Source organism: Podarcis vaucheri, assembly GCF_965113315.1.
Source record: "Podarcis vaucheri genome assembly, chromosome: 9".
Taxonomy (NCBI): domain Eukaryota; kingdom Metazoa; phylum Chordata; class Lepidosauria; order Squamata; family Lacertidae; genus Podarcis; species Podarcis vaucheri.
This window is the reverse complement of record NC_138767.1, coordinates 44186361-44211041: the sequence shown is the minus strand read 5'-3', so window position 1 is coordinate 44211041 and position 24681 is coordinate 44186361. Positions and strand designations below refer to the sequence as shown.

The 24681-nt window shown below is 42.0% G+C and overlaps 1 protein-coding gene across 4 annotated transcripts in view; it reads left to right on the top strand.

The window, feature by feature from the left end:
- Positions 1-24681, top strand: part of FSTL5 (follistatin like 5) — a 340816-nt gene that overhangs the window by 33643 nt on the left and 282492 nt on the right. For all 4 annotated transcript variants that reach the window (XM_082237218.1, XM_082237216.1, XM_082237217.1 and 1 more), the window contains exon 2: positions 7516-7656. In XM_082237218.1, the coding sequence (XP_082093344.1) occupies positions 7534-7656 (123 nt within the window). In that variant the 5' untranslated portion in view covers positions 7516-7533. The remainder of the gene's footprint in view (positions 1-7515; positions 7657-24681) is intronic.

The following is a 24681-nucleotide window of genomic DNA, read 5'->3' as shown; positions in this document are numbered from 1 at the left end:
GCATTTAAGACTGCAGCATAAGACTTACATACTGCAGAAGCTGTTTCTTACCAACATGTGCCTATTCATCAATAAGACCTGCAAAGGTGGTTTATTTTTCACTATGTTTATTGACACAATTGCTTGGGACACGAGTCTGTATACATATCTGCAGATCACTTCTATGTCTTCAGAGAATTGGGCATTTCAAAACACAAAGGATTACACAAAATTTAGTTCAAATAGGCTAGTGGGTAACATTGTTTTACTGCATCCCTGATTCTCTTCTGTAGGAGTTTAGGGATTCGGAGGTGAAAGACTGGGCATCCAGCCAACAAATCCAGAACTTACGTAGGTAGTGTGACCACCTGAATAATTAACAGAGAAGATTTGGGAGGCTTGTGGAGGAGTAAGGGGGCTTTTGGAGTTCAGTATTCCAAACATTTACAGGTTTGAGTGGTGAAAGAATCACAAAAGAACGGGGTGGCTTTGAAAGGATGGTTTCCTGGTGATCAAAAGAGGAATGTTTGTTTTGTTTCTGCTTAACTAAGAAAGGGGTGAATCTGGGCTTTAGGATGAGTTTAAAATAGGGTTCTGCACAGGGGCCCCACCAACCCCATGGCTATGTTCCAGGAGCTCCCTATCAGGATGGCCCAGGGAACATGTGTACTGAGTGGAGGTCAAATGTAATTAAATAAACATTTTCCCATTGCTTAATGAAATATACTCAGAGTCGCAAAGCGATTTCATGCTCTTTATTCAGCTCATAGGGGTGAGGAGGAATGAATGAAAGTCCCCTCAAAGTATCTGCTTTATATACATTATTTACACAATGGGCTGCACATGATTGGTTAATTCTGGAATTCTACTGTAAGCCAATCAGGTTGTGGATTCACTTATATCTGGAGCATGATTGGGTGGTTCCTGCCAACCAATCATACTGCTGCATTGTTCTTGGACCAATCAGACTGCTGCATTCTGAATCCTATTGTTCTAGGACCAATCAGACTGCTGCAATTTGGATCCTATTGTTCTAGGACCAATCAGGCTGCTGCAGTTTGGATTCTATTCAACTCAGTACATAACACCTAATTATGTGCAGTAGAGAAATCTTTGTTTACATTTAACAAAGACCTCGGAATCCCACAGAGTCCTGCAGTGTCAGAAGCTGCAGTCTCCAACCAAGGAGCCAGACAAAGGTGCAGGACTCTGAACTTGTTGCTGGAGATCAGGAAATCACTGGACATCCATACCTGTAAGGCTGGAGCCCAGATCTTCACAGGCACCTTACCCTGAGGAGCCTAGTGCCCCTCATAGGACCACACTGATCCAACATTACAGGGAGAGCACCAAGCAGGAGGCTATGGAACTGAGGCGGTGTGCTTGTTTTCAGGACAGAGGGTTGGCCCTTTAAGAATCTTAAAGTTATCTACTGGTGGGGGTGTGTGGACTCTGCAGGCTGCATAATCATAATTAAAAGCCTCAATTTGCTCTGAACCTCTTCATCCTGGAGAAGAGTGACTAGTGGGGTGCCACAGGGTTCTGTCTTGGGCCCGGTCTTATTCAACATCTTTATCAACGACTTGGATGATGGACTCAAGGGCATCCTGATCAAATTTGCAGATGACACCAAACTAGGAGGGGTGGCTAACACCCCAGAGGACAGGATCACACTTCAAAATGACATTGACAGATTAGAGAACTGGGCCAAAACAAACAAGATGAACTTTAACAGGGAGAAATGTAAAGTATTGCACTTGGGCAAAAAAAATGAGAGGCACAAATACAAGATGGGGGACACCTGGCTTGAGAGCAGTACATGTGAAAAGGATCTAGGAGTCTTGGTTGACCACAAACTTGACATGAGCCAACAGTGTGACGCGGCAGCTAAAAAAGCCAATGCAATTCTGGGCAGCATCAATAGGAGTATAGCATCTAGATCAAGGGAAGTAATAGTGCCACTGTATTCTGCTCTGGTCAGACCACACCTGGAGTACTGTGTCCAGTTCTGGGCACCACAATTCAAGAAGGACACTGACAAACTGGAACGTGTCCAGAGGAGGGCAACCAAAATGGTCAAAGGCCTGGAAACGATGCCTTATGAGGAACGGCTAAGGGAGCTGGGCATGTTTAGCCTGGAGAAGAGGAGGTTAAGGGGTGATATGATAGCCATGTTCAAATATATAAAAGGATGTCACATAGAGGAGGGAGAAAGGTTGTTTTCTGCTGCTCCAGAGAAGCGGACACGGAGCAATGGATCCAAACTACAAGAAAGAAGATTCCACCTAAACATTAGGAAGAACTTCCTGACAGTAAGAGCTGTTCGACAGTGGAATTTGCTGCCAAGGAGTGTGGTGGAGTCTCCTACTTTGGAGGTCTTTAAGCAGAGGCTTGACAACCATATGTCAGGAGTGCTCTGATGGTGTTTCCTGCTTGGCAGGGGGTTGGACTCGATGGCCCTTGTGGTCTCTTCCAACTCTATGATTCTATGATTCTATGATTCTATGATTCTTCAGCAGAGCAAGGTTCTTCTCCTGGAGCTATCTGTGGTCATGCAACTTCTAATGCCTCATGAGTTCCAACTTCAGACTGACCATGACAGTAAATGACTTTCCAGCATTCTAGACTGTATCTTTTCTCTGTCCTTAGATACCTACTAACTAGGTTCTGCTCCACTTCCAGGTACTCAAAATCAAGTGAATACATGCTTTATTTTTCCTGTGCTAGTCCTTTCTTTGTCTGCAGATTCCATTTGCTGTTTACTCTGTGAAAAAAGCAGATCAGTTCCTATACTTGTTGCCTCCAAAGTTGAGTCTCTAGCTCAGTTCTTCAGTGCAGTGGTCCACACTGCAGGAATAGATATCTTGGAATTACAAACTTGACTGACAAACCCAAGTGTGGTTCAGTGGATGATACATAGTGCTTTCACTAGCGTCATACCTAGAAGGGTTATGGATTTACACTTGGCATTTCTCCATGCTTATGGTAAACAGAAATATTTACCTTTGGCAGAGGTATGATATTGTTGCTTGAGTGTAGGATTTGGAATGTGAAAATCTGTTGGTTTATTTCTCCAGGTGGTCATGAAGCTCAATGAGTGACCATAAGCAAATCATAATCTTAGCCTATCCCATTTTATAGCTCAGCTTAACCTACTGGGGAGGATAAAATGGAATGGCTCCATATCCTTCTTTTTAAAAACTTATTCATACCTATACCCTCCTTTCTCCTAAAAAAAAAAATTAAATTCAAAGCTGATAACAGTATAAATAAACATGCCAGTCTAAACTCCATTTATTTATCTATATTTGAAAATCTATGCCCTACCTTACTACTAAATAGTCTTCAAGGTGTCTCCAAGGAACACTAGGATATAAATGGGATATATATTCTTGTTTTTTTTCTTACAGGATACCATAAATTGGACCATAAAACTAGAATGCATATATTTAACTATACGGTGGAATGAAATGAACTATACCATAAACTGGAATATGTATTCAAAAACGTATTTTAAAATACAGAAAGGTTTGCAGCTAAGAGAAAGACATTTCTCAAAAGAAAGACTTTGTGTCCTCTATGTTGGATGCAGGAGATTTTAATTTGATGCCTGGTACTTTCATGGATCTATGGATTCTTCTAAGCATTATTGAAAGTTGCTGTTCTTCACTACTTTTTCCTGTTGAATGCATTTGATAATGCTTTCCTCTTTTTGTGGGAATGTGGCAAAGATACTTTAAGATGGATGGAAGAATGAGCTGAGCCTAAATAGAATTTTCTAGAAATCTTATGCAAATTGCTTTCTTGGCTATATATCTATTTCTGTGTCATCCTTAAGTAGCAAGAAACAAGGCAGTTATTGATTATTGCGGCTCCGACTGTCTGAATCCACATTTCACGGCATTGGCCTTAATTGTGAAATATGTCAAATATGATTTAGAAACAGGCCAAATTCACAGAAGTTGGCATTCTGCCAGACATGGGATATCCATGCTTCCAATCATCAGTAAATCAAAACTACAAGAGACTATAATGAATTTACTTGAATAGATGTCTTCTGCTTTCCTAAGACATTATTATGTCACAGGCTTCCTCTTTCTAGGAACCCTAGTCAGTTGGCTGTAATTTTGCACTTTTGTTTTTTAAAATGCCAAAATTATACAGCTGAGAAAAGCACAAGGGTCAGAAGAAAAATTCTGATTCAGTCTCAGTGCAAGGTTTGGAATATACCTTTCTATGATGCAATCTAATCTCAGGTGTCTAGTCCTGCTATCTTAGTGTTCCTAGAAGAGAGGCAAATCATTGAGAAGACATTGGTCTAACCTTGGAGATGAAAATGTGACATCTGTTTGTCAATATTCTTATATGTATATTTATACCCTGCCTTTTCCTGTTATGGGACTCAAGGCGGTTTACAGATAAAGCCAAGAATTGCTAAAAACATAGAAAAAAATCTATCATTAAAAACAATTAAACATTAATACTGCTAGAAGCTTAGGTGCAAGCTACTCCGTAGGTAGTAGCACCTTTTACTAGCTTTTGCTGGTAAGACAGCCAAAATCATTATTAGTTTGGGATAGCTTGACTTCTGTTGTCCATGCACTAGTAGCCTCTAATAGTGGATTATTGCAACCTGGCACTGCCCCTGAGGTGGTCCAGAAGCTAGTGCAAAATGTAGTGGTTTGATTGCTCAGAGGGCCAGGCTATTACTATCATGTTACACTGCTGCTAAAATAATTACATGGGCTTGCCTTTTGGCCCACAGGCTAACTTCAAGGTGCTGGTTTTAGTGCATGAAAAAGCTTGGGATTAGGATTCCTGAAAGATCACCCCACCCTTTATATATCCAAATGATCACTGCACTATGCCAGGCCTCCTGCAAATACCATCTCACCAAGAGCTCCATTCCACACAACATATGAATCTGGTCTTTAAATGGTGTGGTGCCTACCTTTTGGAATTCCCTCCTGCTAAATATTAGACAGGGTCAACTCTTTTCAACCCATAAGGTGGACCTTCTTCTTCCAACAAACTCTTTAAGAAGAGATCTTTCCCGGTCTGCATCTGTATCGGAGATGTTTTACTTTTTGTATGTTTGCCGTTCTTGGTTCCTTTGGAAAACAGGGTTGGATATCAATTTAAGAAATAAATAAAATCTAATTATGAATTGAGAGCAGTGCATAATTGCGGTTTCCTTTGAGACAGAAAGAGAGAGTTAGTTATACTCTAAATGGTATATCAATGACATTCCAATAAATTGGAAACAATCTCAGGTCCACATGTTTTGTTTTACTTGCGTGGTTCCCTGTGTTTTGTTGTCAACAAGCTCCCAGTTATCTATATGAACAGTTGTTTGTATGAAGAGTTGTAAAAGCTCATTACAACACCTTTTAATTAAAAGATGGTACCACAAAACCTTTTTGCCAGATACTTGGGCTCAAATGGTTTGCTGGTCTGCTTTAGGGAATTTTTTTAAAGCATTGTAGAAAAAAATAGCTTTAGGTGAATTTTAGTTTCAAAAGGAAACTTCTTTGCCTTGCTTTTTTCAATTATTCCTCAACATGAAGCACACTAGCTAAATATCATTAGCTGCAATGAAATTTTATTTTTGACATTCAAGAAAACAAGCTATCTAGTGACTTGTCAAATCCATTTACACCTTGATCCTCAAGTTATGCATAGTGTGGCTTGCACAACAGAGCTGAATTAGCATCCTGTGTGCCAGGCAAATATTTTCTGCTGTGCTTTCCTGTTCATTTCTGTTGAGATTCTGTATATGCAAAGCCATCAAACAGTAATGATATCATTTGTCTTGAGAACAACCTAGTGTCATTAAGATTCCCATTTTACAGATGGAGAGCTGGGGCAGAGAGAGGGTGAATAGGAACTGTTCTTTCTGCTGCATGTGAAAGTCAGTTTTCATGTATTATTCAATTGCTTACAATGAAAAGCTCCATGGTTTGTTGCTTGCGTACACCAGGCTGGTCACTTGTACCTTACCCCCCCCCCATTTGCATAAAATTTGCACATGGTAATTTATATCTACAGATGCAAATTTAGAAATAGTTTAAGTAGCACTGCATCAACTTTTCAATTTTTTTATTATTTTTAACATGAAAAATAAGGTTTCAAGCAGTTCTCCCCAGGAGTTTGCTACACTAGTGGCCTGTCGCATTTTCCCCAGCTGTCTCCAGCTCCTCTAGCCTGCTATTAAAAAAAAAAGTTTAGGGGTTCTTTGCTACAGGATTCCAGCCATCCAGAGATCATTGAGTGAGCATGATGGCCTGAATATGCTGCAAAGCAAATAGTAAAATTATGCAAACGAGAACCACTCTGAATGAGGAGGGTAGCAGATACTTTCCCATTGCTAAGAGAACTACGTCTTCTTCTATGGCGATCACTCGAGCCGAGTAAGATTGTCTTCCATAAACCCGGTTTTAACAGTGAGTCCATAAATGACTGTGGAGGCTATTTCTGGATCCATACTTCCTTCCACAGTGGGGACATAGGTTTCTGGGTGGGAGTTGATCATGGTGAGGGTTTGCCAAGCGTGCCTTCCTCCTAGCACATTTCTCCCTTTCATCCTGAGTTTGAGTGTCTTCAAAGCCCATGACACCTTTGGTAAAGGCTGTTCTCTAATTGGAGCGCTTGCAGGCCAGTGTTTCCTAGTTGTCAGTGTTTATGCTACATTTTTAAAGATTTGCCTTGAGATAGTCTTTAAACTTCTTTTGTTGACCACCAGCATTACACTTTTCATCTTTAAGTTTGGAGAACTATATGAGACCCCCCTGGCTTGCCACACTGGCTGGCAGCAGTTTTCTTGCTTGCCACACTGAGTTTTACTCCAATCCAGCTCTCAAAAGGGGTGCAAAGTAAAATTAAAAAAAAAAATTGGGACGTGTGTGTGTGTTTTGGAGGTGCAATGTGCCCTGTTTTGGCTCAGAACCCATGACTTTTGCCTCTTAATAACATGTCTTTTGCCAGGACATATACTGGCAGCTTGCGATGCTCTGAATGCATTCCCTTGCCACAGTCTCATAGCAGCCGCTTGCTTGGAAGGGTTCCATATCCCCTGTCCTTCGTAGAGCATAGACCAATGTGCCCCTTTTTTATTGGTTTTCCTCATTAGTAATGTAGACAGACATTCAAAAAGGAATGTGTTTATAAGCAAAAAAAGGTTAGATGCTCTTATCTATTTTCTCTGTCCTTCAATGTTTTAAAAAGAGCATTTCCTTTGCAGTGGATTCCTCTTATGTTTCTCGCCTTTCAAGATTTTATTGGTTTATTTTTCGCTGCTCATGTCAGGATATGGATGCAGAATGTTGATTAGAAAATATTGAGTACAGCCCCAAACAGCTGTCTTAGCTCCCAATTCCACCCACCCATATATCTGGATTATCCCGTACTGGTTTTCTACTGTTTGTTGAAATCTATAAATTAAATTCAAATGTTTTTTTAATATTTATGGAACTTTAACAAATCCACTATATCTCTGATTCATAACACTTTCCTTTCCTTTTCATCCTGTTTGTTTAGGCAGAGGGTGTCGAAAAGATGTTTAGGTGGTGGACAATTGTTTCTTTCCTTGGAGGCATCTTACTGGGTGTGGAAGGATGGCCAGCAAAAGAAGGATATGACTTCAAAAGCTATCAGCCTCTTGTACGATTACGCCACAAGGTACTGATGTTCTCTGCCAACACTGTTTGCTTTTTCGTTTAAAATTTTATCCCTAGGGCTGCATATTATTCACATGAATTCTTGTAGAATTGTAGAGTTGGAAAGGACCCAAAAAGTCTAGTCCAAGCCCTTGCAATGCAGGAATTATAGCTACAGAATCCATGATAGACACTATAAGGTTTACTTTCATCAGCATACTCTTTGGAAAAAATTAATTAAAAAATAATTCATTGTATTTTGAAAGATTGCTAAGATCAGCAGAGAGGCTCTTGGTTTCACCACCCTCAGAGGTTCAGTGGTGATGGTCCAAGAAAGGGCATTGTTTGGGGCAACCCCTGCCCCCAGGTGTGGGCTTTGCTCCCCATGGGCATGTATCAGGTGTCCTTGTTGTACAGCTTTTGTCATATGCTGAATATGGAGCTTTTTACTCTGGACATTGACAGCTGAGAGATGACCTACCTTTATTCTCTGAGTTAAATTGTTTATCAAGTATTAGTCTTATCTGATTTTAAAATGTATAATTTAAATGGTTTTGCTGTAACCTGCGCGGGTGGTGCTGTGGGTTAAACCACAGAGCCTAGGACTTGCTGATCAGAAGGTCAGTGGTTCGAATCCCCGCGATGGGGTGAGCTCCCGTGGCTCAGTCCCTGCTCCTGCCAACCTAGGAGTTCAAAAGCACATCGAAGTGCAAGTAGATAAATAGGTATTGCTCCAGTGGGAAGGTAAATGGCGTTTCCGTGCGCTGCTCTGGTTTGCCAGAAGCGGCTTACTCATGCTGGCCACATGACCCGGAAGCTGTACGCTGGCTCCCTCAGCCAATAAAGCAAGATGAGCGCCGCAACCCCAGAGTCGGTCACGACTGGACCTAATGACCTTTACCTTTACCCTTATGGTGAAAGACAGCATAATATAATATAATATAATAATTATATTTTGACCTAGTTGGTTGATGATATAGCTTACAAAATACTATCCTACGCATTTGTTAAGTTATTCCCACTGTGGCCCTATTCCAAATGCCTGCCTTATCTGAAGTGTGCAATGTAATCACAGGGAAAAACCCAGGACTTACTGACATTAGATTAGCTTCCTCAAAGAGGTTTGTTTGGGACCTACTTTACAGTTTTTTGAAAGTGCAGGTTAAGGATGTTTTCATTTAGCCTGCTTTTAAAGATATCATCTGCCTTCTTTATTATGGTTGCTAATGTTAGTGTTTTTAATGTACAGGGTTGGGGTTTAATTAATTTGTTATCTATACTCCTGTATATCTCACTGGAATCTCTTTTGATGTAATGCAGTGTAGGAATGTTTTTAAATACACAAATCTTAAACACCACAGACACTGAGGTTTGGTGCTCAGAAGACCCAAGACTGGAGGGTCTTATGTCTCAGATCATGTACATATTACATACAGCCCAATTGAATGGTACAAATACAGGAATTAAGTATGCAAGACTTGGGGGTGTGGGCCGTTTCTTTAAATAGTAAATTGTCCAGGTGGAGTTGTAAGGATACATTACCTTTCTGACTGAAGACTCTTTTCTTTTGTATTGCGAGCAGTAAATAAATAGCAAGCACTGAGGCTGTAGTTCATTGCAGATGAAAAATTGAGTGCAGAATATCACCCCCCCCCCACTTCACTTGTTGCTGAAGTGATGGTTGCCCCATCCTTTATGGGTGAAGGCACATGGCTGGAGGATCCAAATTCAATAGGCTGTATCCTGAATCCATCTTATGTCTCTGGTTTGCCAGCAAATACTGATGAGAAGGCTGTAGTTATGTAGGATCTTCAAGCTCTGCACAGAGGAAGTACAGTGGTACCTCGGGTTACATATGCTTCAGGTTACAGACTCCACTAACCCAGAAATAGTGCTTTAGGTTAAGAACTTTGCTTCAGGATGAGAACAGAAATCGTGTTCCGGCGGTGTGGCAGCAGCAGGAGGCCCCATTAGCTAAAGTGGTGCTTCAGGCTAAGAGCAGTTTCGGTTAAGTACGGACCTCCGGAACGAATTAAGAACTTAACCTGAGGTACCACTGTACCAGAAAACAGGACTTAGAAGGGAATGTATCCTTACTGCCAGCTAACAGAACTGGATGTTTGTTGTTTCTAGAAGTTGCCACATTTTGACAAACCTGTGAAATCCAATTATAATTTTACTGATAAAAACTAGTATTAATGTACAAGAAAGAAAGATAAGGGAAAGCTCCAAAACGTGGGTATTTCAAAATCAATTCCTGTATGGCTTCATGTACAGAGTATTCCTATAATAGTTTTGTGCAATGTTTGATATGCACTGTGATAATCTTTGCAATTTAATCTGCAACCATCAGTAATTCCATATTTTCATGTGTTTCAAGAGATAAATAATTTTTTTGTAGTGTTTATCACTTATAAGAAGAAAAGATCCTGCACATAGACCAAGCACTGAGACTTATAACTGTTTTGTGGTTTGCTTCCTGATGCAAAGAAAGGACACAATTATGGGCTGGCTGCATGTAGTTCGATGGGCCATATGATTAGAAGAGAATCAAAGTATCACATTGTTTTTTATTTGGTATCCCCAGATTCCAATTTGACAGAAGCCAGGCTGATCCATAAAAATACACTCTATAATATAATATAATAATAATAATTTATTATTTATACCCCGCCCATCTGGCTGGGTTTCCCCAGCCACTCTGGGCGGTTCCAAAAGAATATTAAAATACTATGATACCTCAAACATTAAAAGCTTCCCTAAACAGGGCTGCCTTAAGATGTCTTCTAAAAGTCTGGTAGTTGTTGTTCTCTTTGACATCTGGTGGGAGGGCGTTCCACAGGGAGGGCGCCACTACCGAGAAGGCCCTCTGCCTGGTTCCCTGTAACTTGGCTTCTCGCAGTGAGGGAACCGCCAGAAGGCCCTCGGTGCTGGACCTCAGTGTCCGGGTAGAACGATGGGGGTGGAGACACTCCTTCAGGTATACTGGACCGAGGCCATTTAGGGCTTTAAAGGTCAGCACCAACACTTTGAATTGTGCTCGGAAACGTACTGGGAGCCAATGTAGGTCTTTCAAGACCGGTGTTATATGGTCTTGGCGGCCGTTCCCAGTCACCAGTCTAGCTGCTGCATTCTGGATTAGTTGTAGTTTCCGGGTCACCTTCAAAGGTAGCCCCACGTAGAGCGCATTGCAGTAGTCCAAGCGGCAGATAACCAGAGCATGCACCACTCTGGCGAGGCAGTCCGCGGGCAGATAGGGTCTCAGCCTACGTACCAGATGGAGCTGGTACACAGCTGCCCTGGACACGGATTTAACCTGTGCCTCCATGGACAGCTGTGAGTCCAAAATGACTCCCAGGCTGCGCACCTGGTCCTTCAGGGGCACGGTTACCCCATTCAGGACCAGGGAATCCCCCACACCTGCCCGCCTCCTGTCCCCCAGAAACAGTACTTCTGTCTTGTCAGGATTCAATCTCAATCTGTTTGCCGCCATCCATCCTCCAACCGCCTCCAGAGACTCACACAGGACTGTCACCGCCTTCACTGGTTCTGATTTGAAAGAAAGGTAGAGCTGGGTATCATCTGCATACTGATGAACACCCAGCCCAAACCCCCTGATGATCTCTCCCAGCGGCTGCATGTAGATGTTGAAAAGCATGGGGGAGAGGACAGAACCTTGAGGCACCCCACAAGTGAGAGCCCAGGGGTCTGAACACTCATCCCCCACCACCACTTTCTGAACACGGCCCAGGAGGAAGGAGCGGAACCACTGTATGACAGTGCCCCCAGCTCCCAGCCCCTCAAGACGGTCCAGAAGGATGTTATGGTCGATGGTATCAAATGCCGCTGAGAGATCCAGCAGAACTAGGAAACAGCTCTCACCTTTGTCCCTAGCCCGCCGGAGATCATCAACCAGTGCGACCAAGGCAGTTTCAGTCCTGTGATGAGGCCTGAATCCCGATTGGAAGGGATCCAAATGGTCCGCTTCTTCCAGGCGTGCTTGGAGTTGTTCAGCAACCACTCGCTCAATCACCTTGCCCAAGAATGGAAGATTTGAGACTGGGCGATAGTTGGCCATCGTGGCCGCATCTAAAGATGGTTTTTTAAGAAGCGGTTTAATAACCGCCTCTTTCAGCGGGTCTGGGAAGGCTCCCTCACGGAGGGAAGCATTCACCACCCCATGAAGCCCATCGCCCAGCCCTTCCCAGCTAGCTTTTATAAGCCAGGATGGGCAAGGATCAAGGAGACACGTGGTTGGTTTCACTCATCCAAGCAGCCTGTCCACATCCTCGGAGGTAACAGATTGGAATTGATCCCACACAATTTGACTAGACAGGACTCTAGCACTCTCCCGCCCCGGCCTTGCTCCCACGGTGGCGTCTACCTCTTCCCGAATCTGAGCGACTTTATCTGCAAAAAAACTTTGCAAAATCATTGCAGGAGATCATGTGGCCCGTACTGGGCCCTGATGTAGCAGGTGGTTCCGCTAAATTGCGGACCACCTGAAAAAGTCTCCTGCTGCTGTTTTCTGCAGATGCAATAGAGGCGGTGAAGAAAGCCTTCTTTGCCGTCGCTACCGCCACTTGGTAGGCTCGACACTGAGCTCTAACCTGTGTCTGGTCAGCTTCAGAATGGGTCATCTGCCACCGGCGCTCTAGCCGTCTCAACGATTGTTTCATTGCCCTCAGATCCGTGGAAAACCACGGGGCTGTCCGGGCTCCATGCAATCGGAGAGGGCGCTTCGGAGCCAAACAGTCAATAGCCCTGGTTAACTCCACATTCCAGCGGGCCACCAGGGAATCAGCTGAAAGGCCATCAACATGGGATAAAGCATCCCCTACCGCTCTCTGGAAACCATTTGGATCCATTAAGTGGCGGGGGCGGACCATCCGAATTGGTCCCACCTCCCTGCAGAGGGGAAGGGTCGCGGAGAAGTCAAGTTGCACCAGGAAGTGGTCTGACCATGGCACTTCTTTTGTTTCGATTTTACTTAGTGTCAGAACACCAACATCCATGGAGGTAAACACCAGGTCCAAGGCATGTCCGTGGCTATGGGTTGGGCCAAACTTATTCAGGGACAGCCCCATGGAGGACATGCTTTCCACAAAGTCCTGAGCAGCCCCTTGTAAGGTCGTGTCGGCATGGATATTAAAATCCCCTAGGACAACCAAACTAGGTGTCTCCAGGAGAACATCTGCCACAACCTGAAGCAGCTCGGGCAGGGAATCCTTGGTGCAGCGGGGAGGTCGGTACACCAAAAGGAATCCTGCACTGCCCCTATTGCCCAACTTCCAGAACATGCACTCAGAGAACTGGGTCTTCCCAATAGGACGCCTGGTGCAAACTAATAACTTCCTAAAAATCACTGCAACCCCCCCTCCTCGCCCACAAGGCCTGGGTTGCTGTGCGTAAGAGAAACCTGGTGGACAAGCAGCGGCAAGAACAGGCCCATCTGCTTCACCCAACCAAGTCTCTGTTACACAAGCCAGGTCAAATCCTCCATCCATGATCAAGTCATGGATGGCAGTGGTCTTATGAATCATTGACCTGGCATTGCACAGCAGCACCTTCAGGCTATGTGGGTATCCCTTACTGATCTACTCTCTCTCTCTGTTGTTGTTTTTTTAAATTAAACTTAGGTTATTTAAAAATGAAACTTCTAGTACTTCACCATTATTTTCATCTACAGTTTGAATATGAGGGTTTCTTCTCTTGTGTGGTTCCACACATCCCTCATGTTTCTTAATGTGTGTGCTAAGTGCCTACAATGTAGATGTGCTTTGTGTGCTCTGAGTGGTACAAGAAATAAGAGATTTGAGATTGGCACACATGAGCAATCTGCATTATAATTCTTGGGGTCAGAATGATGGTCACTTCCATAGCAGACAAGCTGATTGACAGAGGCTGCAATCCCGAAAGTCCCTTTGAACTCAGTGGGGATTACTTAGAGTAGACATGGATAGGCTTACAGTATAAGGCTTCAGTCCCATGAATACATATATGGAAATAAGCACCATTGAACAAGGTTTACAGCTTAGGATCTGGCTGCAAAAAATCTAAAATTTCTATAACAGAGATTTATAAGATCAATAGAAAGTGTAGAATGGTGTCAATAGCTAACTTCATCATGAATCTACAGTGATTTTGTGGTTTACGGAGATACATTGACAATTTGTGTGCCCCCCTGCTATTTCTGTTTAAATTTAAGTTTTTTTGGTTTTTTTAAATGTACATCTCATTGCTGATACTTCCTTTTTATACCAATTGGCAACATGCAATATTATAAGCGAGGAAAGACTGCATTGCACAGTAATGTATCGATCTGCACCAAGCAGTGCTATTTTTCTAGGGGAAAAGGAGGTGCTGGAACTCACCCTTGTTATCTTAGAATGGCAATGGCACCTACCTGAGAGGTGCCGGAACTGAGTTCTGGCGGGGGGGAAAAGCCCTGACACCAAGGATGAACAAAAGGTAGTTTGGGATCTAGTGGAAAATTTAGGCTGATATGTAGTAGATCAGAAATGGTTTCAGAATTTCAACTGCTTAACAAGTAGTTTCCTCACCTAAATTAGGTAATTGAAATAAAGAAAGCTACCCAATAGTGGACTTCTATGCAAACAGACTTTGAGCTCTCATCTGTTCTGGTACTGAAACAATTCCTAGTCTCAGAATATGGTCAAAGGCAGCCTGTTCTTCACTTCAAATTGTATTTTAAGTAAATAGATATAACTTTAGCTTCCCCACCCACCCAGTGGATTGCCAGAGGCAGCCCACCCCCACTGATACTGAACTGTATTACTTATTAGGTTTTATGAATGATGTTGCTCTCTGTGTGAAGAAAGAGAACTAAACTTTGTAGAGTACTCTAGATTTTATTCAGCTTCAAATATGTGCATGTTTTTTAAAAAAACTTTTGAAAAAAAATCAATAAACATCTTTTCTCTGTGCTAGAGAAACAAACAACCTTTTATGGGTAGACTTCTTTTCTTTTAACATCAGAATGAATGTCCCAGGAGGTAAGTCTCCCATTTTTCAAGTTAGATGATTTTGCCTCGATTCCCACCAGAATGAAACTAGATTATTTTTAGAAGTTTGTTTTTATTTGCAGATAAGTGTTTCAGAAGCAAAAACGGGCCTCATGAGGGGCTCTCAGGCCCATGGTTAATAGTTGCTCAAACTCAACTATCACAGGAAAAGATAACTTCAGATAACTTTGAAATGGAATAAATTTATTTCATACTTTCATACTTCATTTCATGTGCTCTTTCCTTCTTCAGTAGATTGTAGATGCAAGTAAAACACAGCAAAATCTTATGCATGCTAATCAGAACCAACCCCCATTTAATTCAATGGGATTTACTCCCAGGTATATTGGATTGCATTCAGAGGTTCAATGCAGTTACACTTCCTGATCTCTTAAACCAGGTAAAGAAATGTGGAGTACTTCCCCCATTTCATTTCATCTCTTCCCTTCTCAGCCCTAACTATTGTCCTATGTAGATATTCATCTTCACAATTCTAGGTATCTCAGGAGGGAGAGCTGAGGTCCCATCACTGCCATTAGCCCAATAGCCGTCATGCATTAGAGCTGATCATCTTTTGTGAGGAGCCTCCCAGCACAATTTAGAAATCTAAACAACCGGGGCTTTAGATGGGCAGAAAAGCTTCCCTGCTGCAGAAATTCACCACCCCCAACATTTGAAGGATTGCAGGGCCAGCAATGGTGGAAGCAGCAGAGGAACTTTTCTCAGCCAAAATGTCTTCACTTGGTGGTTGAAGACCCTACATGGATGGGTGATGTGAATCTTGGTGGAAGGCACAAATGGAAAGATGATTTCCAGAATCTGAGTGCTGTCATAGAAATGGTTCTTTGGGGATTGTATTACATGTTTGTTGTTGTTTTTTTACTCTGCCAGTTGCCGGGAATCTTAAGAAATTATTGAACAGGATGTGTTCATTTTTTAGTCACCCTAGTTTAAAAGTATGAAAGTAACAAACTCTCTACAATAGCTTGTATAATTCATTTAATTGTCTGAGTACCTTCCTTTTTGCCTTTGTTCTCCTAATCAGTCAGTGTTACTGCTTCTACAGAATCTATTTAATTTTTATGTAGGCAGTATTATAAACCCTGATGGCACATCAGTTAAAATGATTTCTACAGAACATAGAAACTTCATCCTCTTGTTCATTACAGCAGTATAAAGCTTAATTGACTTATTGTCCAGATCTTTCAGAATGTAAAATAGTATGTCACATAACTTTCTGAAAACTTTCTGCATTGAGTCTTCAAACTTTCTTTTAAACTTCTTTTAAACCTTTTCACTTCTTTATGGAAGATGAAAGTAAAGGGAGAAAATTATTCCTGGAATATTGCTTACCTGACAGTGGTCCATCAACGTTTGCAGAACGGTAACTTTCAAGCATCATACTCCGTATGTTTAGCATTATACATGTAGGTAGCCATGTTGGTCTGCCGTAGTCAAAACAAAATAAAAAAAAATCCTTCCAGTAGCACCTTAGAGACCAACCAAGTTTGTTATTGGTATGAGCTTTCGTGTGCAGTCTCAATAAAAGACTGCAAAGAAAGGTTCGCTTCAGCTTTTCTGAACATTGCACATTGGAGTTTGGCTATTGTCCATCCTTCTGCCTGTCCCTTAGATAAAATTTTTTCATGTTTATTTTCCTATTATAAATTACTTTATTCTTTATCTCTAGAAAATAGAACCTCCACTCCATTCTTTCCAGTTGCTTTAATGTTCCCTGGCAAAGATTCCTCTTCGGATTCCATTTCTTTCTTTCTTTCATGGAAGTGAACACATAAGAATCTTTAGTGCTTCACAGAAATCATTCAGTGGCTTTTGTAACTTGCCTTGATCTCCCAGTGTCAGTTCAAGACTTCTTTGGGAGTGTGTAATATCCCTCAGTATGTACCAGATCCCTGAGCCTCAAGTATTAACAGATGCAGAAATGTACATTAAACCCTGGATCACTTGGATCCCCACAACAAATAAGCATTTTCATGGTATGGTTTTCAAAAAAACAGAACCCCCCCCCCCAAAAAAAAAACCCCAATCCAGTTGTAAAGTTTCATTGTTTGCTTTATTTGGTTGCTGTTAATGTTCTGTTGTAAGTTTAGCTATTTTTATTCCCTGCTCCATAAACTCTCCCAGCCAGAACCAGCAGCTGGTCACTTCAATTCATGTGGGTTTTTAGTAGGAAAAGTAAACCCTGCTGACTAGCTTGTTCAGAATGGCATCCCTGACATCTTGCTGGGGAATCAAATTTAACACCAAGTGCCTTTCAATAAGAAATGGGTATTGTTCTTGTAGGAGCTTGTAAAAAGAATGTTTTAAAAGAAACTCTTTCCTTTGACTGAGCAAACCATTCCATTTATTGTGTCTTTTTCTACTTGAACAATATTTCAGTGTGTAGGTGCAACAATAGAGCAGTTTTCAGGAAGCGATCCAGAAATGAGGTTCTTGTCTTAATCAGTCTCTTTCCCCACTTTCTTCTTGATAGCTAGCTTTTATGAAACGAAGGAAACAGCTTTATCTTGGGCTGTTAACAACTCCTACATAGAATCCTATCTTTATCTCACTCTTGAATATTGCAATTCGTTACAGGTTGTCAAAGTGGTCCGATTCAAAACCAAACAACGCTGGGTGCAATCCTAACTTCCTAATGTTGATATCTGGGTGGGGGCGGGGCCCTGCAGCATAGGACCCAAGCGCCACCATGCAGTAACAAGGTACTGCCAATGTTTTGGTGGCAGGCATAGTCTGCAGAAAGCCATGAAACAGGTTGTTTGGGGGCAAAGAGCTGGAGGCTTTGGATCATACATTTTATGACCTTTCTTCATAGTAAAGTGTTAGAACATTGTTGGACACCATGTTGATATAACCCTTTTACATGATCCAAAACCCTGCAGAGGCCCAGGAGGCGCTGTCTTTGGACACTTCAGGTGCACCAAACTGGAGCAGTTGTGGCAAAAAAATCAAAAAAATCAAAGGGAGATGGAAACTCTTGTCCAGCCCAGCAAGAACCAACAGAATAAGAATTATAGAGTTGGAAAGTACCACAAGGGTCATCTAGTCCAAACCACTGCAATGCAGGAATCTTTTGTCCAACATGGGGCTTGAACTCACAACTAAGAGTCTAATGCTCTACCAACTGAGCGATCCTTGAGTTTGATGATGGTTCCACTACTCTGATTCTCCTTGGTTATTTTCCTCATCAAGTTCCTTAGCTATATGCATGCCACTGGCTGAGACTGTTTTCAGCTTGTTCAGGTTTTATAATAAGTAGGAAACTTCCTGCAAACCAAGTTTGACCATATTTTTGAGGTTAGAAGTGTGCATCTCAATCCAACTTCAATCACTTCTCCCATTACTTTAAAAAAAACAACATTTGTTGGGGAGAAGAGGCATCAAAGAAGATCATAAAGCACCCTTTCATAAAGAAAAGAAAACCAAGAACTTATGCTGTTTAAAGGCAGTATAGTGCATAGTCATTTTATTTTGTCATTTGCACAAAATGAAATTGTTGTGGAGAACAATGGGTTATAATGAGCATCAGTGGTCTGTTTTCATAAACAACTGTAACCCAGCCCTTTCAGTGTAGCATTGTAGGCCACCATCTGAGAATGTTCACGGTTTACACATATCATAGCTGGAAACTTATGTATGAACCAGGTTTGGCCATATTTTTGAAGTCAGAATTGTGTATATCAAACAAACTTCAAACACTTTGACTTTCTGTTTCAAAAATAGCTGAGCTTTTGGGGGGGGCAGGGAAGGTGGGGGGAAGGACTGCTGAAGGCACCAAGGAACATAATAAAACTTACTTTCAAAAAGGAAAGAAAAATGAGAATTTGTGAAGGCTTTTTTGGTTTGAAAAACAGAATATAAATTCCGAAATAGATATAAATTACATACCAGTGAACGTTTCACTGCAGAGTTTACACAGATGTAGACTCACAAGGTCTTCTGGGACAAGGTCAGCAGCAAAGTAGTACACAACACCCTCAAATCAGTAGAGCAGGAGTTACTTAATCTTAGGATCATGGGCAAAAGATTCCTGCATTGCAGGGGGTTGGACTAGATGACCCTTGTGACCCTTCAAACTCATGCTTTGATTATGAGTTTCAGCCACTTACCATTTACAGCTTGCTTCCTGTACACAAAAAGCACATGGCACAAGATAACCCAAGAAAATGAAATGAATTGTGGGGTCTGCTTTTCAGGTGGCCTGTTGGCTAGGAGTGTCTTTTACCAACTTTGTTGGTAAGGTAGCTAAGGCCCTTCCTGGACTGACCACAGTTGTCCATAAATCAGTAACCTCATGGCTGGTATGCTACAATGCTCTGTGTGGGTGCTGGGGCCTGCACTTGGGGTTGGTCTGGAGGCTGAAGTGGATTCAGAATGCTGTGGATAGCTTGCTTGTGGAGGCCAACTACCACTGAACTATGACACATTGCTTTTAGAATTTGCACTGGCTGCTGATACTATGCCAAGTTCAATTTGTTGATGCTGATATATAAGGTCCTGAGCTGTACAAGGCCTTTTGAGATACCACCTTATCCCTTATTTACCTAGAAGGCCACTGCAATCTGTGGGAGAACCCAGAGATCTCAGAAGCATGTTCCACAGTAACTCAGAGCAGGGCTTTCACTGTGGCTGCCCCTGTTCTGTAGTATAGCATTCCTATTAAGACATAAGAGGCTCTTACTATCTGTACTTCCTGGAAACCATTGAAGACATTTTTGTTCCAATGTGCTTTTTTAGGTGGATGAATCAGTCTTTGCCATGGGTGTTTATTTAATGTTGACTATATATCTATATCTATATCTATATCTATATCTATATCTATATCTATATCTATATCTATATATCTATATATCTCTGCCCTTTTTGTGAATTGTGCTATCTTTATTGCGCATCACCTTAATATGCTTATTCAGAAAGTGATTAATAAATTAACAATAATAAAATAATCATACCATAGGGAAAGTTAGCCCTTCAGCCAAGAGTATTTTTCCATGCCTTAAGACAATGCACATTTAGATGAACAGATAACTGCTGAATCCACAGTGGATAGTATGACCTAGCCACTTCTGTAATGGGGTAGCTGTATAAATTTAGGGTTGGATTAAAAGAAAAACCCTACAAATTGATGGATTTCAGTTTAACAATTCCTGGACAATTGATTATATAAAAGGGATCAAAGTTATTGACTTTAAGCAGTGGTTCCAAAATGTATGTAGACTGGGAGGGGGAAATTAAAATTATTCTTGCTGCTGCAATTTTAATCCTCACAGCTATGGATTTGGTACACTAAGTTAATCAAGTATAATGGTAATAAATTATTGATATAATTGTTGATATCAAAATAAGCATAATGGTGTGTTAGCTGCTAATTTGAGCTGATAATTACAGTTTTTACACCTGAATTCATGCTCCCTATTTATTAAAACAAAGTAATAACAAAAAGTATGGAAATAAAATCTGTGTGTGCCCATGCAATCGAAGAAAGAAGAATTAATGTCATACCAGTGAATATGCTGTAGAAAAATGACCCATAATGAAGGTGGTAATTTTTATAAATAAATCTTGGCATTTGTCAATGCTTTAAATGCCTCTATAAATCTTTCTGTCACAATGGTACATTATTGCTGCAGTATAAAACATGTATTTCCAGTCCCAGACTCCATAAAACTGAGTTATATAAGCTTACTCTTGAATTCATGCATTTTTTAAAAAGAACTTCTTTCTGGATCAATATTGTGGGGTCATCTTAAGAGTTGTTTGACTTTGGAAGTCAAATTAAAATTGACATTTTAAACAAACAAACAAACAAACAAACAAACAAACCCAAACTAGACTTTAATATAAGTTTTTGCTGAATGGTAACTAATGTGGAGAAGACTATGAAGGCTTTAGTCTGTACTCATTTACCTTTGTGAAAGTCCTGCAGTCATAAAACTGCTAGCACATTTGCAAAGTTAAGGGTCCAGTGTGGCTTCAAATTGGATGGGGAACCTCGTGTTGAGATTCCTGCATTGCACGGATTGGACTAGATAACCCTTGGGGTCCATTCCAACTCTCCAATTTGATTATTCTATTAACTCGACCCCGTCGAAACCGGGCCCCTTGGTTTACTGAGGAGCTCCGGAAAATGAAGCGGGATCTCAGATGGCTAGAGCGAGTATGGCGACGGACTCGTGACGGAGCCTCAAGAACATCTTATAGGACACTTATGAAAGCCCATGAGATGGCTATGAAAGCTGCTAAGAAATCTTACTTTGCAGCTTCCATTGCATCCGCTAGCTCTCGCCGGGCACAACTTTTTAGAATAATTAGGTCAATAACATCCTTAGGAGGACAACCAAATTTAAGCACAAATTCGACTCACAGCTGTGAGGCATTCGCGAGTTTTTTGTGGAGAAAGTCCTGTTGCTCTGCCGTGACCTCCCTACCAATTTAGATACAGTGACTGAACTGGAGGCCCCTTGACTGACTTCAGGTCCAGTGTTGGACCATTTCAATCGGATACTCCCTGCTGATGTGGATAGATTCCTCCAAGTTGGTAGGCCCACCACCTGCCTCCTTGATCCGTGCCCATCTTGGCTGATTAGGGAGTGCCAGATGTTGCATGGACCCCCCTGGTTGAAATTATCAATTTGTCCCTTGACATGGGGACATTCCCAGGGGAAAATGAAGGAAGCAGTAGTGTGTCCACTCTTAAAGAAAACTTCATTAGATCCCTTAGACCTATCCAATTACCGCCCAGTTTCAAATCTTCCATATCTGGGTAAGGTAATTGAGAGAGCGGTTGCTGAACAGCTTGGTAGGTTTCTGGAGGAAACATCGGCTTTAGATCCATTTCAGTCTGGTTTCCGTCCTGGTTTTGGGACCGAGACGGCTCTGGTTGCCCTAACAGATGATCTCCGTAGACAACTGGATTGAGGCGGGTCAGGACTGCTGATCCTTTTAGATTTGTCAGCAGCCTTTGACATGGTCGATCATGATGTTCTGGACCACCGCCTCGCAGACATGGGGATACAGGGCATAGCCCGTAACTGGCTGTGCTCTTTTATCTCTGGTTGGGGAAAGAGGGTGGCACTAGGGAGGGAAATGTCATCGCGCCATTCCTTGGTGTGTGGAGTGCCACAGGGCACAATTCTTTCCCTGATGCTTTTTAACATCTTTATGCGCCCCCTTGCCCAGATTATCCGGAGCTTTGGGCTGGGCTGTCACCAATATGCTGATGACACTCAGCTTTATCTGCTGATGGATGGCCACACCGACTCGGCCCCGAACACACTGACCAGATGCTTGGAAGCTGTGGCTGGGTGGTTTCGTGGGAGCCGATTGAAACTAAATCCTTCGAAGACAGAGGTCCTATGGCTGGGTTGGGATGGCATGGGGATGAGGGACCAACTCCCTTCTCTTGCGGGGGCCCAGTTAGTGCCTTTGCCTTCCGTTAAGAATTTGGGTGTAATCCTTGATGCCTCCCTTTCTATGGAGGCGCAAGTTACAGCAACAGCCAAGGCGACATTTTTCCACCTTCGCTGCATCAAGCAGTTGGTCCCTTACCTTTCCCGCCGCGACCTGGCCACAGTGATCCATGCGACGGTCATCTCCAGGCTTGATTACTGTAATTTGCTCTACGCGGGGCTGCCCTTGAAGCAGACCCAGAAACTCCAGAGGGTGCAGAATGCTGCAGTGAGGCTCCTCACGGGGTCTCTGCCATGGGAGCATATTCACCCAGTGCTTTTCAAACTGCACTGGCTCCTGGTAGAGTACAGGGTCAGATTTAAGGTGCTGCGTTTGACCTTTAAAGCCCTTCACGGCCTAGGACACTCGTACCTACGGGACCGCCTCTCCCGGTATTCCCCACGGAAAGCCTCCAGGTCCATAAATAGCAACACCCTGGTGGTCCCGGTCCCTAAGGAAGTTAGATTGGCTTCAACCAGAGCCAGGGCCTTTTCAACTCTGGCTCTGGCCTGGTGGAACATTCTGCCTCATGAGACCAGGGCCCTGCAGGATCTGATTTCTTTCCGCAGGGCCTGTAAGACAGAGTTGTTCCTCCTGGCCTTTGGCTTGGAGCCAATTTGATTCCCCCCCTCTCTTTCTTTTTTCCTTTCCTTCTCCTCCTGCGATGAGGCTACATTTTAATATTTTAATGTTTCAATATTTTAATGTTGTATTTTAATTTTGTTTTTAAGTTGTAATCATTCAACTTGTTTTTATTATTGCTTGTAAGCCACTCTGAGCCTGGCCTTGGCTGGGGAGGGCGGGGTATTAATAATAATAATAATAATAATAATAATAATAATAATAATAATAAACTCATTGGGAATTACTTCTGATTAGATATGTGTAGTGTTGCACTAGTTAACTAGTTAAAAAGTTAAATTAACTACACTCGTACCTTGGAAGTCAAATGAAATCCATTCCAGAAGTCCGTTTGACTTCCAAAACATTCAGAAACCAAAGTGCAGCTTCTGATTGGCTGCTGCAGGAAGCCGTGGAAGCCCTGTCAGATGGTCGGGTTCCGAAGAACATTCGGAAACCGGGATCCAAGGTATGACTGTACTACATCTCACTGCAATCAAAATGACTCCTCCAGAGTAAATGATAAGCTAGTCAATATTATCCAGTGTATCTAGGAGTGGTCATGGTAAAGATAGTGCTGTACTACTGATGCAGTGTCCTACAGGATAATGTTGTGTTCCAGAGAATCAAAAAGGGTATTGGATGGCCACAACATAGATTATACCAGGGAGTGCAAATTTCATCTATAAATGCTAGTTTTGTAACATGGGAGACTTGGGACAGCTAGCGAAAGAAGAATGACATGTGCCAAGTGTCAATAGAGCAGGTGCCAATTGTTTGGATTGTCTGCTGTAAATTCAGAATATGTTTTATTTTTATCATGTTATGTGTTTACTCTCTGATCTGAGTGCTGGTGGAGCTGTTCAAAACAGAAGAGAAAACATACAGCAAACTATACTCATGGGTTCAATTTGGAGGGGTTAAAAACTGCAAGGCAAGTTTCCAAGGCACCAGAAAATTCCCAATGCACAAATTAAACAGAGGGGGGGGGGGAGAATACATGACAGAGGATCAACAAAACAAAGACATCATTGAAAACCATGTGAGTGTGTCGGGAATCTAAAAATCAATACAGTCTTAATCACTACAGGAAGTGCAGCAGGTGTGACATATTCTGGTATTCTCTGGAAAAGACATGAACATGATGATAAAATAGATAAGAAATACTCAAGTGGATATGATTTATTTACCATGCACGGATCCTGCCCATCCTCAAGGAGCTTGCTTGATTTTATCCACAACATTCTTGATAGGTTAAGCTGAGAATCAATCACTCAAAGCAACTGGGTTATTATTGCAAGACTGAATCATCTCTGCGAATTAATCTAAGATTGCCTCCGTAGTGAAAAAAGCAAAGTTTGTGTAAGCAGTCCACATGTTTAAAGGAACACATTCTTTACAGCTACATGCATTTTTGCAGCTTATGACATTGCTTGCAATAAAGTTTGTTCTCCAGTTTCTGCGTGGCAACAGCAAATCTTTCAGTTCTTAGCGTAATCTATTTCTCTCAGATAGAAGGTGAAATGTTTTAGCTTAGTTGTCAAAATCAGCCAAACTCTCAAACAATAATTTAGTTGATTTCCTCCTGGGTTCAATATAACTCTAAAAATTGCAATAAAACACATAATGGAAACATTCTCAATCTCAATGACACAAGCTCTACAAATATAAAGATATTTGTCTAAAGCATATTTCAGGAGGGTCCCTCAGTATATTACAGCATATGCAGTGGTCCTGTTTATGCCTGTTTTTCACTATTTCCCCTTCATACTGCTGCCCTCTGTGCCATATCCCATCCTGCTCCATTGGAGCTCCAGTTCTCAAGAACAGTAGGGTGCTTAGCCTTGCATGAGACGAGGTGGTTTCTGCTGGCTGCAAGTTGCTGTTGGATGCAGCTTACTGAGTATGATAGTTTAGAATCTGTGTGAAAA